This window comes from Alligator sinensis, unplaced genomic scaffold (genome assembly GCF_000455745.1).
Source record: "Alligator sinensis unplaced genomic scaffold, ASM45574v1 scaffold889_1, whole genome shotgun sequence".
NCBI lineage: Eukaryota > Metazoa > Chordata > Crocodylia > Alligatoridae > Alligator > Alligator sinensis.
In genome coordinates this window covers 530,271-541,526 of record NW_005842361.1, presented here as the reverse complement: position 1 = coordinate 541,526, position 11,256 = coordinate 530,271, and the positions used below count along the sequence as shown (strand labels likewise).

General features: G+C 43.8%; 1 protein-coding gene across 1 annotated transcript in view; it reads right to left on the bottom strand.

The window, feature by feature from the left end:
* Positions 1 to 11,256, bottom strand: part of LAMA2 (laminin subunit alpha 2) — a 559,328-nt gene that overhangs the window by 80,839 nt on the left and 467,233 nt on the right. The window contains exons 43-44 of the mRNA XM_006029173.3: positions 5,694 to 5,810; positions 256 to 438 (exon numbers count right to left, since the gene is read on the bottom strand). Coding sequence (XP_006029235.2) covers positions 256 to 438; positions 5,694 to 5,810 — 300 coding nt within the window. The remainder of the gene's footprint in view (positions 1 to 255; positions 439 to 5,693; positions 5,811 to 11,256) is intronic.

Here is an 11,256-nt window from a genome sequence, read left to right as displayed (position 1 = left end):
AATTTTCTTTCCTTAGCCTGTAAGTTTATTCTGATGATGACAGATCTTCTATCCTATACCAGCAGCAATCCTTGTGGCTAAAAGTTTTTTATTTCACATTTAAAATTCAGTACCTCAGTGAGTTGCACTGTACTAATGTATTCTATTAAGTTCTGTATTGATGTCCTATAAATCACATCATGGTAACAGTGAGAGGTCTGTGTATTTCCTTTTAGGGAATAAAGGGGAGATATACAAACCAAATAAAGAACTTACTGTTCTTAATGGGATCTTTCACAACAGCATTTGTTTTGGCCACGTCATCTGCAAGTTTGCTGTAGTTGTTCTTTAATCCCAAGAGATTCTGATTAAGGTCTTTAATTCTAGCCAGTACATCATTTGCAGTGTCATTAGCTTGTTTGGCTTTGTCTTTGACCGCTTGCACTTTTGCAGCCGTATCTGTAAGCAAGAAAGTTTATCAAAGAGATCAAGCAGCATGTCAAAGTTATAGTGGTTTTATTTATATGCATCAAAAAAGTCAGTTTGGTACAGAATGCTGCAAACCTTACTATGGGAATAGTACCTTCCCATGCAGCGTGAGTTGGGAGAGTAGAATTGTATTATGTAAGTCTTTCTTGGCTGGACAGATTTAAAATCAAAAGGCAGACTACCCAATCTCATTTGGACATTGAAAACCAAACCTTACCTTAACCAGAGTCATTTTGCTATGGAATTTTTATCTCTGCATTAAGATTGTCTGTTTAATCTTGAGAGTGAAAGAGGGATGACCCTTCAAAGTCTTTTATACAATGGAGAACTTTGATGTATTGATGAATAGAGTGCAGGAAACTAATTTTCTTAATCAAAACAACTTAGGTTATATTGTGGTACATAATAGATGCAGTGGTTAGAGGCAGTAAGCTGAGGCTCAAGTAATGCAATTCCATTTCCTGCTCAAGTACAGACTTCTAGTTTTATCCTAGACAAGTTAGCCATGCCCAGATCTTCTAAAGTATTGGGGTACTTCATTCCCATTGGCTTCTAACTCCTTCCTGCTCTCCCATACATGATCTGACTCTGAGAAGACCCCAAACTACAATTGTACCTTAAGTCCTTGTATGCTATTCTCATTTGAGATAATGCTATCAACATTTTCAATAGAATTTTGGCACCCAAGTAGGCATTAGGGGCTTTATGAATCTTGTGCCTCAGTTTCCCATCAGTAAATTGGAAAGCATACTTCTCTACTTCCCAGGCATGTTGTAAATATATATGATTTGGTAGTGTAGTATTATGGCAACTGGAGCGAAATAGATCAAAAGACATCCAAGTTATCTTTTCAATTTATATGGTGGGTTAGTAAATTGGGTTAGTAAAGATATGTCCTATAGCTGACTGGAAGTAGGACTGGTTCTCATATTGTCCACGGTTTCCTGTTGTGTTTATGTGATTTAACAGAATACACTGTGGGTCTTTTACTAGGGGAGAGGGAAACAGACTACACTTACACTATTGCCTGTGAGAAAGTTGGAAAACATTAGTCTATGTTGGGGCTTATTTTTAGTGCCCTTTTGGCTGAATGGATGTGTAAAGAAATGGGGAGATGGGGGAGATGCTGGTCCTTTACTCAAAGGGGGTCAGTCAAATAGCTTACACAAACTCCCCCAAAAGCACGGGAGCCACAAGCCTATGGCACAATGCATTGGCAGAGCTAGCCAAGCATATAATACAGAACAATGCTAAACCTCTTGGATGTGATGCAGCAATGATGAGGTTTACCTGCATGCTGAAGAGTTTGGAGAGGAATTTTGCCTTGCCTTCCTGAGGTAGTATACCATATTTTCTTACATACAACACACACCTTTTCTCCAAAAAACAGCTGCTGGAAATTGAGGTGCACAATGTAAGCAAAGAAATAACAGTAACAGCAGTTTCTGCCACATCAACTTCTATGGGAGCAAAAGTGAAAATAATTGCACATGATCCACAAGGAAAATAACAGTGAAGAGGCTGGGTTCTCTAGCTGCTGCTACCAGTTACTTACTACAAAAAAAGATCTTTTTTTTTCTTCATCCTGCCTTTTGAAAACAAAGTTCATATCTTATTCCAGGGCATGCTTCCTTGAGCACCTCCTCTTGGTATTCTGGCTGGGAGAGCCCCTAAAACATAGCCATGCCTTGAAAGTAAAATGAAGCCATTTTATACTATATCAACATTTCACAAGGAAAATTATATTGGGGCTTGATTATTTTTCTCTACTTCTTTTCATTAAAGTGCCTGAGTATGCTCCTTTGCTGGCCATTTTAAGAGGCATTTCAAATTTCGTTGTATGAAACCTGCCTACGAGGAATGTAAACTGAGATTGCTGTGCTTCTTTTCCCTTGACATTTAGCCACTGGATACATTGCACTTATTACATTTTCCCCCTTTTGAGAATGTGGGTCCTTTTCCTAAGGTAAGTTGTCCTCCCATTTTGCTTCTTTCTGTTATAGCCAGGCTATTACTTCGGAGCTGACATGAGAAATATTAGTTTAGGCCATTCTGTCTTGTTGAATCCTTGAAGAGTCGGGGATAAGACTGGAGGGATTTTTTGTGCCTTCCCTTGGTTATTTCCCTGTTTGATAACTAATTTACTGCATTTTCCTGCCTTTGACATTTATTTGCTGCAGATTTTATTCTTGGTTTTAATCACATTTAGAAAGCATGCCATCTGAGCCTGTGTATGTGTGAGTATCCTTCTCCCAAGGGCAAATACCCACTAACTCATCTGACAGTAGTTTATTAGATTCCCATGGGTTGCATATTTCATTTTTCCTCTGCTTCCTTCATATTTAGTATTCTGTGTCCTAAGGGCAACTGCCCTCTGAGGTCCATTTGGTGTGACTGAGACATCTATCTGCACTCATAAAGAAAACAGTCATATCTGTAGCTGTGACCATAAGACCACAGAATGATCTAAAATAGGCATGGCATATTAGCACAAAATCTTATAAATGAGAAATTTCAAGTATCTGGGAAGATTCTTTAATATAGAACAAAATACTTCAGCAATGTAAAATCTGGAAAGGCACAAACATGAGAAATAAATAGATACAAAACTTTGTCTGCCCTCAGAATTTCATGACCACCCCAGAATAGACGGATTATAAATTTGTGTTAGAGTAATTTTTAGGGCATAGTTTCATTAAAACAAGCTGTCCCTCAGACAGAAGGAGCTTAGCAAACTATATTCTTATAGAGACGGTGGAGCTTGTAGTTTGCTATAAGCAAATATTCCATTTACCAGTGTCCATTATAATTATGTTATATTGTACTTCTCTGTCTGTGTATATATTTCATACACACACACACAGTAGTAAATATACGGTGTTTGGGGCTATTAATGAATATTAAAGACTTTTTGTTATTAGTTATAAAGAATGTATTTTGTAGGTCACTTCATGATAATTAAAGAAAGCCTATGTCTGTCTTAAGAAACTTACTGTATAAATGAGACACAGCATGGAAAATAAAGACTGCAAACAGTGGTCCACAGTGAAAGAGGAACTGGAAGCACAAGATAATTACAATGAAGAAGACTGCATCATTTTGATTCCAAAGTTGCAGATGTTAGTTGTGATTTTATAAATGGTGCATTTCTCTAATTTAGATTTCCTTTAGTATCACTAGTATTATCTGAATATATATTAACTAATTTCTTCTCTGCCCTACTTTTCACCTAAGGTGTTTCTGGTTTTGTGCCTTGGAGTTGTGCTGTTCACAGACTGGGTGCTTTGTAAGGCTCTGAATAAATGGCTGACTGTGACTATAAGCTGACTTGATGGCCCAGAAGATTCCTTCCAGTCCCAAGTTTCTACAGTCTTTTCTCTCCTTTCTTTTCTAGTTTGGAGCAAGAAGTCAGGCAGAAAGACAGCTCGGGAGTAGACAGTTAATTGAAAGTTAAGTTGTAAGAAGGAGGCATATCAGGGGTCACTTTGAAAGAAGGCACAGAAGTTCCTGTGTTAATAAGGAAGCAATAAAGGAGAGCGTTAAATGAAATGGGGAAGGTAACAAGGAAACACGTAAACAGAAACAAGATGTGAGTTATGGAAATGCTCAAGGTAATATCTCTTTCTATCTTAATAATAGTCAATTGATAAATTATTTATAAAGGAAATAGAATGATGGTTCTTGGGAAGTGTATATGTATTCTCTTCTATGTCTGGATATACCGATGTTCATATACAAAGAAATTCAGGAGCACTAGTGTTGGAAAACCATGTTAATTTGATTTAGTTCACAATTGGTGCTTTTGGAACAACTACATGCTACCATACTTCACTGTTGACTGATCCAAAATACAGACAGATTGAAGTGACTCGGTTTTATAGGTAGGTCTAGAGCCAGCCTTAGGGAAAATGGGCCCCTGGGCAAACTCTCTTTCCCTGGCCTGGCAGAGAGCAGCAGCCCCAAGTAGAAGATGCTGGTAGTGGTGCCTGGGCTGAAAGGCTCCCCTTCAACTTGGAGCCCAGGGGGAAGCACTTGAGGCCCACAACAGTAGCACTGAGCATGCAGGTGAATAAGAGGCAGCTGGAGACCATGACACGCATTGCCTGGATGCCCCACTTTATTCTCTGGCACTCCCCAACCCCTGCTGGACACTCCCTGCCAGGCTTGCTGCTGCCGCCTTCCACCACTAGCCTGTCCTCATCCTCCTATGTCCTCCTCGGCACTGGTACTTCCTGGTGAGGTGGCTACCAGACACTGCCTGGGCACGGTGGCAAAGGCACCTGGAGCTCTCAGGAAGCACCACTGCTCCATAGGCAGCAGCCAGACACAGTGAGCCAGGCCAGGCTGGGCACTACCATGCATATGCTCCTTGCCTCTGCTGCCACTGCCTCCTCACTCCCACCTACCCACCCACTTTTATTGCCACTGCCACTTGCCATTGCTGCTTGCTGCCACTGCTGGAAAGCAATTAATTATTGATAGCAGTCAGTGGAGGCAGAGGACTGAGAAGAAGCCTCCTGGCTCTGAAGGGAGAGAGGCTTGCAGCCTGTGGAGGCAGTAAGGAGGGAGTGGGGTGGCCTCCCTCTGCTTGCTACCTGGCACTCCCCCCAACCCACCCGAGGGGTACCTGGCCAGCTCAGCAGAAGCCAGAGAAGGCTACAAGGACTCACTGGGGAAAGGAGTGGCACTGATTGTGTTGTGCCCCCTTGACCATGGCACCCTGGGCAGCCACTCATGTCACCCAACCTTCAGGCTGGATCCAGTTGGGTCCCTCTAACCACAGGGTATCTGGAGGCCAATTTGAGATTTTATTTAGTTCAGATTCCTGTCTCTTTGGACTGTTTGTTGATACCATCATCCTGGTTTTGATTAAGATGAGAAACTTTGTCCACAAAAATAGTTGTTAGAGGAAGGGCTCTTGGCTTTGAAAGAAACTGACTGGCTGACAGTGTTTTCAGTATTTCTTTCTGGCCATCGGAGAATGTCAAAAACATGGTGGCCTCCACCAGGTCAAAATGCAACTGAATACTTGGTATTTGTTTTTACTTTAGTTTCTCTCAGATGCAGCATAGCTTCATCTCAGAAGAAGCACTCTGGCCAAGATAGCAGACAATGGGCTAGATGGGTATAGACAAAGGTTAACATATTTACACATTTTTAAATGATGCAAAATGGAAAAAAAAAGCACAGCTGAGCCCAGTGCTTCAGCATTTTTCCCTACTTACCATTAGGAAGGGCCGACAGCTTTCCAAATGTGTCATTCAATGCTTTCAGGAGATCAGAGTTCCTTTCATCAGCATCTCTCAACCTGTTCTTCATGCTATTCAAGTTTTCTCCATTTTCTGCAGAGTACACATAAACAGCAGCTTTAACTCTTTATTTTCAGTATTCTCTGATCTACAATTATATTTCTGCCATAATACTCATCATGAACAATTACTTGTAATTTAAAATATATATCTCCTTAATTACTAAGGACCTTGGCACACTTGGCAAGAAGTGTGATTGCTGGGACCAGATCCTAATCGTACCATTGCTATTTGCAAGTGCAGAGGCAGCCTGGGATCAAAATCCTGGGTTCCTTCTGCACCAGCAGGTTAAAAGAGGAGTACCCACATGTCCAGCCCAAGCTGACAAACAGCTGACAGTAAGCTTTAGCCACCAGGACTCAAAGGGTTCAGACATTTGGAGAAGTTAGGGGGAGGCTAGATTGCATTAAAAATAGCCACCCAATCAAACTTAGTTTGCCCAGATGCAGACCTTACACTTACATCCCTAGTTAGGTCAATCTAAGTGCTTCTGTTCAAGACAGTTAAATTGGTCTAAAAATGGCTGGCCTGATATAGATTAACTGTACCTCCAAGGCAGTCTAACTTAGATTGGGTTGGCCATTTTAGACCGGTCTAACTGTCCTGAACTTCTGTATAGTTCCCAGCACAGCTCTCAGTGACTCTAACCCCAGGACTGTGTTTTTCCTACCCCCTTCCTGGCACTACGCTATTTTTAGCCCCCAGCCCCTCCCCCACCACCAGACAGACAACCTCACACTTGTGGACCAGCACCCCCCATCCTGAGCCTACTAAAACCTCCCTTCCTGCAACTCATTCTTGGTGCTAGTTTTACCAGGATTCGCCAGTGCCCAGAGTCAAGGAAGTAAGTCCTGGTGGGGAGATGAGCAGAAAGGATGGGAGACTGGTCCACTGTGGGGGTTGGAGGGTGAAAAATAGCCCTGGTTCTGGGGGGTGGGAGTGTGAGGCCTCCCACCCTCCCAAACTCCCCATAGGCCCCATGAGGCCCCTGTCCCTGCCAGGCCCTCCCAGACCCCAGCACCTCCCCTGTGGATTCCACCTGCCCCTCAGATCCCCCAATCCCACCTACAGACCCTGCCTGCCCCCCCCTGTCTCCCCTGGGGACCCCACCTGCCATCCTGAGCCTCCCATGGACTCTACCTGCCCCCTGATCCCTCACTGGAAGCCTGCTTGCCACCTTGATATCCCCAAGGCCCTCCGCTAGCTTCTCCATCCCAAATTACCTTTGATCAGGTGGCCTTAGATCAATCTAATGTCCCCCTAACCTCCCTGAATGTCTGTACACACCCATACTGACTCCAGTGAGGTCTGGGGCTAGAGCTGACAATCAGTTGATTGTCCCCAGTGTACTGAGCTGACAATCAGCTGATTGTCAGAACCAGCTGACACAGGCATTGGTATGATTGTCAAAACCCTGCATCAGGCAGCTTTGGCTAGGCTGCTGGGTGCAGGGGAACAGAGGCTCCTGGAAGGCAGGATAGGGGAAGGAGTTGAAGGGCTTCCCTCCTGGTGATTTTAAATCCCACCAGGAGACTCTGATCCCCAACCCCTAGCCAAAGCAGCAAGATACAGGGATTAAAGTCCCCAGCAGGGAAGCCTGGGGAAGCTCTTTAAAATCTCCCCAAACTCTCCCTGCTGTCTGGGTCTACCCAGGGAGTTTTAAAAAGCACAGCTACACCTCATCTACAGGTGTGCTCTTTAAAGCTCTCCATGCACTACACTGGAGCTGCCAGAGCCTCAACTACTGCTTCCAGGGGAGTCCCAGGAACTCAAAAAAGTGCACATTCAGTAAGGGCTCCCAGCTGCACAACTGCTTTTTAAAGGTCTGGGGTGCAGTGAGCCTGAGACTGGGTTGATGCTCCTTGATGTCAGATACACAGAGCCCCATTCATCTGCCTTTGGGGACTGAATGGGGCTGATGGGTCCAGGACTTGGCGCTGCCCCCAGCTTGATCCCACTAATCTGGTATGGACTAAGCCCCAGACTTTGGGTCTACCCCATGCAGGGTCTCTATGTTCAGTTGAGCATCAGGATCTGTCATGGCCACACATTAAATTTAAAGTGTGATACAAATGAGCCACAAAGATTTGCTCTATTATCATGCCATAAATTGGCTTTAACATGTGGTGAGGTTACTAACACCTTAATCATGACCTAAATGTAGCATGTGCCAGACCCCTAAATTACTGCAATGAACACATGCAACACATAGTAGCAAGGTTTACTGAGGCTAAGTTCTATATTTCCTTTGACTATTGGAAAGCGATTATAAAAGGGTTTCATCAAGGATTTCAAAGTGCACGCACTTCTGTATGTTTACATTCACAATGCCCAGAAGAAAAAATGAGGCACACAGAGATTAAGGCCATCCAGTGAGTCAATGGTAACGGACCCAAACAGTCTCAGTTATATGCTATAAACCCTAAATTAAGTGCACTGTGATAATCTTATGTCTTCTTTTTCAGATACTTGTTCTAGGCATATGGTTTGTCCATTGTACATAAAGAGACAAGATCAATCGTATCAGTGTGGTGACAAGTAGCGTGCCAAATGTCAAGCTCTCACTGGATTTAAACAGAGGCAACTTTTGCTGACACGAAATCTAGGGAAAATGAATGAAATTATATTAGGACAACTATTGATCACTATTATGAGACTACCACAACAAGTTATTATGAAACAAGTAAATTGATTTTTGGAAAAAAACCTGTTTGTGGATAAAATGATAGATCAAAATTGGGATCAACTGAAAAACTAATATAAATCAGAGGAATAGTAATGTCATAATCAGTACATTAGTGATTTAATTGATATTATCCTTTAAAAATAAATCAATATTCTTCACAAATTGTTTTGCACAACAATGATGATTTTGCTGGAATAATATCTGCTGTAAAAATGATTTTTAAGGTTCTTTGAAGAGAGGCTCCAAAGAAGCTTTGGATTCATAGTTCAAAATGCTTGGAATAGAGGTTGGCAAAGAAAATGCTAGTTATTGCTGAAAAAAACTATTTTGAGGCATGCTTTTTATCATTTTTACAAGAACATGGTAGACCCCAGAGCTAAGAAAGAGACAGGATCATTTCTCAATTCCAGTCTTCTTGTTAGGAAACTGGTTTAGTGTCACTAACCTTGACAACAAAAGCTGGAGAATTAGGCAGGGGGGGAGAGGCAGGAGTAACATAAACTATAACTGTGACTCTCACAAGTGTGGAAGCTCAATGAAACTTAATACTTAAAAGTTTGGACCTGTATCACAAGTGACACTACAGTCTGCCAAATCAGATTATATAATGATCAAGCTCTAAAAAATCACAATAGTTACCCCACAGAGTATGGAAGCAGAATTTTATTTACTCTACACCTACACAGAAAGAACTGAAGAAATAAAAGCATAAGACTCTTTTAAGAATGGTTATGCTATTTTGTGGTTGGGAGAAAGATTTCAAAGCATATTTTAAAAAACTGCTTGTAATGCAATTTGAAGGAGGTCCTCAACTTTTTTTATAATGTGATTACTTCTTCCATAAGGCAACTTCTTAGTAAACCTCTTCCCCTCTAGGTTGGACCTCCTCCTAATAAGAGATAAGGGAAGGGCAGCTGTGCCTTCAGTCTGATGAATTCAAATGCAGTCTTTTCTAAAATCTATTTGAATGTGCTCTTGGCCATCCTTGTATTAGTCTGCAACTGAGAAAACAGATTTAGTTAAAAGTATTGGTATATTGTACTCCCTGCCACAGTGTCAAAACTCTTACAACCAGCTTCTCACCCAGTGCTGTTGAAGAAAGTGGAAGAGAAAGGCAACTGTCTTGTATCTAATTGCTTTGCTAGTGTTATCATACTTAATCTCATAACACCCTAGTGAGGAGCTGAAGCACTGTGGGTGTGCTGAGGCACACGAGACACTTTAATGCGAAGCATAGCGTAGTTCACTGCACAGTAAACCTTGCTAATCATGAGTAAATTTGCTACCTGCAAATGCAAGTAGCAAATTTACTTGCGATTACTAACTGCGCAGTAACGTGTTTAGGCACATGACCAGGAGCAAATCTGCTTTTGGTTGGCTGGCCACCAGGGGACAGGAAATTGCTCCCTGCTCCTGGGAGCTGCCTGCTGCTGTGGCAGGCTCCACCACCAGAGCCTTGGTGGGGACTATGTCCTCCTGCCCCCGCAGCAGGGAGCTCCAAACCCCCCACTCTCAGTCTGAGATCATGATTGGGGAGCGGAGACTGGGAGATCCTTCTTTATCATCACAAGCAGGGAGGAGGGGGCTGGGAGATCCTTATCTCCCAATGCCAGCTCTGCAACCGTGGGAATTGGGCTGAGAGATCCTTATCTCCCAGCACCTGCTCTGTGTCTGTGGGGCCTGCAATGCACGATTCTTGTCTCCCAGCCTGAGCTCTGTGACTGTAGGGCTTAAGCCGGGAGATAAGGATCTCCCAGCGCTGGCCCCACTGTTGCAGAGGTGGTGCTGAGAGCTCCCTGCTGGCAGGGACTGGGAAGGCTCTTCCCTACCCAGCTCCACAGTCATACAGCTGAGTGGGGTACAAGCTTCTCAGCCTGTTCCCCACTCAGCTCCATGATTGCAGCACTGAGCAGGGACTCCTTAGCCTATTCCCCACCGCACTCTGCGATTGTAGAATTGAGCAGGGAACAAACTCTGCAGCCTGTTCCCAACCCAGCTCTATGATCTTAGAGCTGAGAGGGGAACAGGCTCTCCAGCCCCCACCCCACAATTGTGGAGTGGGGGCTAGGAACTGTCTTGGTCCCAGCCCCCTGCCCTGATCCAGTGGGGCAGCTAGCAGTGAGCTCCCACTGGATGTCGTATACTTAGACTTCAGGAAGGCCTTCGATACGGTATCCCACCCCATACTGGTGAACAAGTTAAGAGGCTGTGACTTGGATGACTACACAGTCCGGTGGGTGGCAAATTGGCTGGAGGGTTGCACCCAGAGAGTCATGGTGGATGGGTCGGTTTCGACCTGGAAGGGTGTGGGAAGTGGGGTCCCACAGGGTTCAGTCTTGGACCGATACTCTTTAATGTCTTCATCAGTGACTTGGACGAGGGAGTGAAATGTACTCTGTCCAAGTTTGCAGATGACACAAAGCTATGGGGAGCTGTGGACACGCCAGAGGGCAGGGAACAGCTGCAAATAGATCTGGACAGGTTGGACAAGTGGGCAGAAAACAACAGAATGCAGTTCAACAAGGAGAAATGCAAAGTACTGCACATAGGGAGGAAAAATGTCCAGCACACCTAGAGCCTAGGGAATGACCTGCTGGGTGGCACGGAAGTGGAAAGGGATCTTGGAGTCCTAGTGGACTCCAAGATGAACATGAGTCGGCAGTGTGATGAAGCCATCAAAAAAGCCAATGGCACTTTATCATGCATCAGCAGATGCATGACGAATAGGTCCAAGGAGGTGATACTTCCCCTCTATCGGGCGCTGGTCAGACCGCAGTTGGAGTACTGCATGCA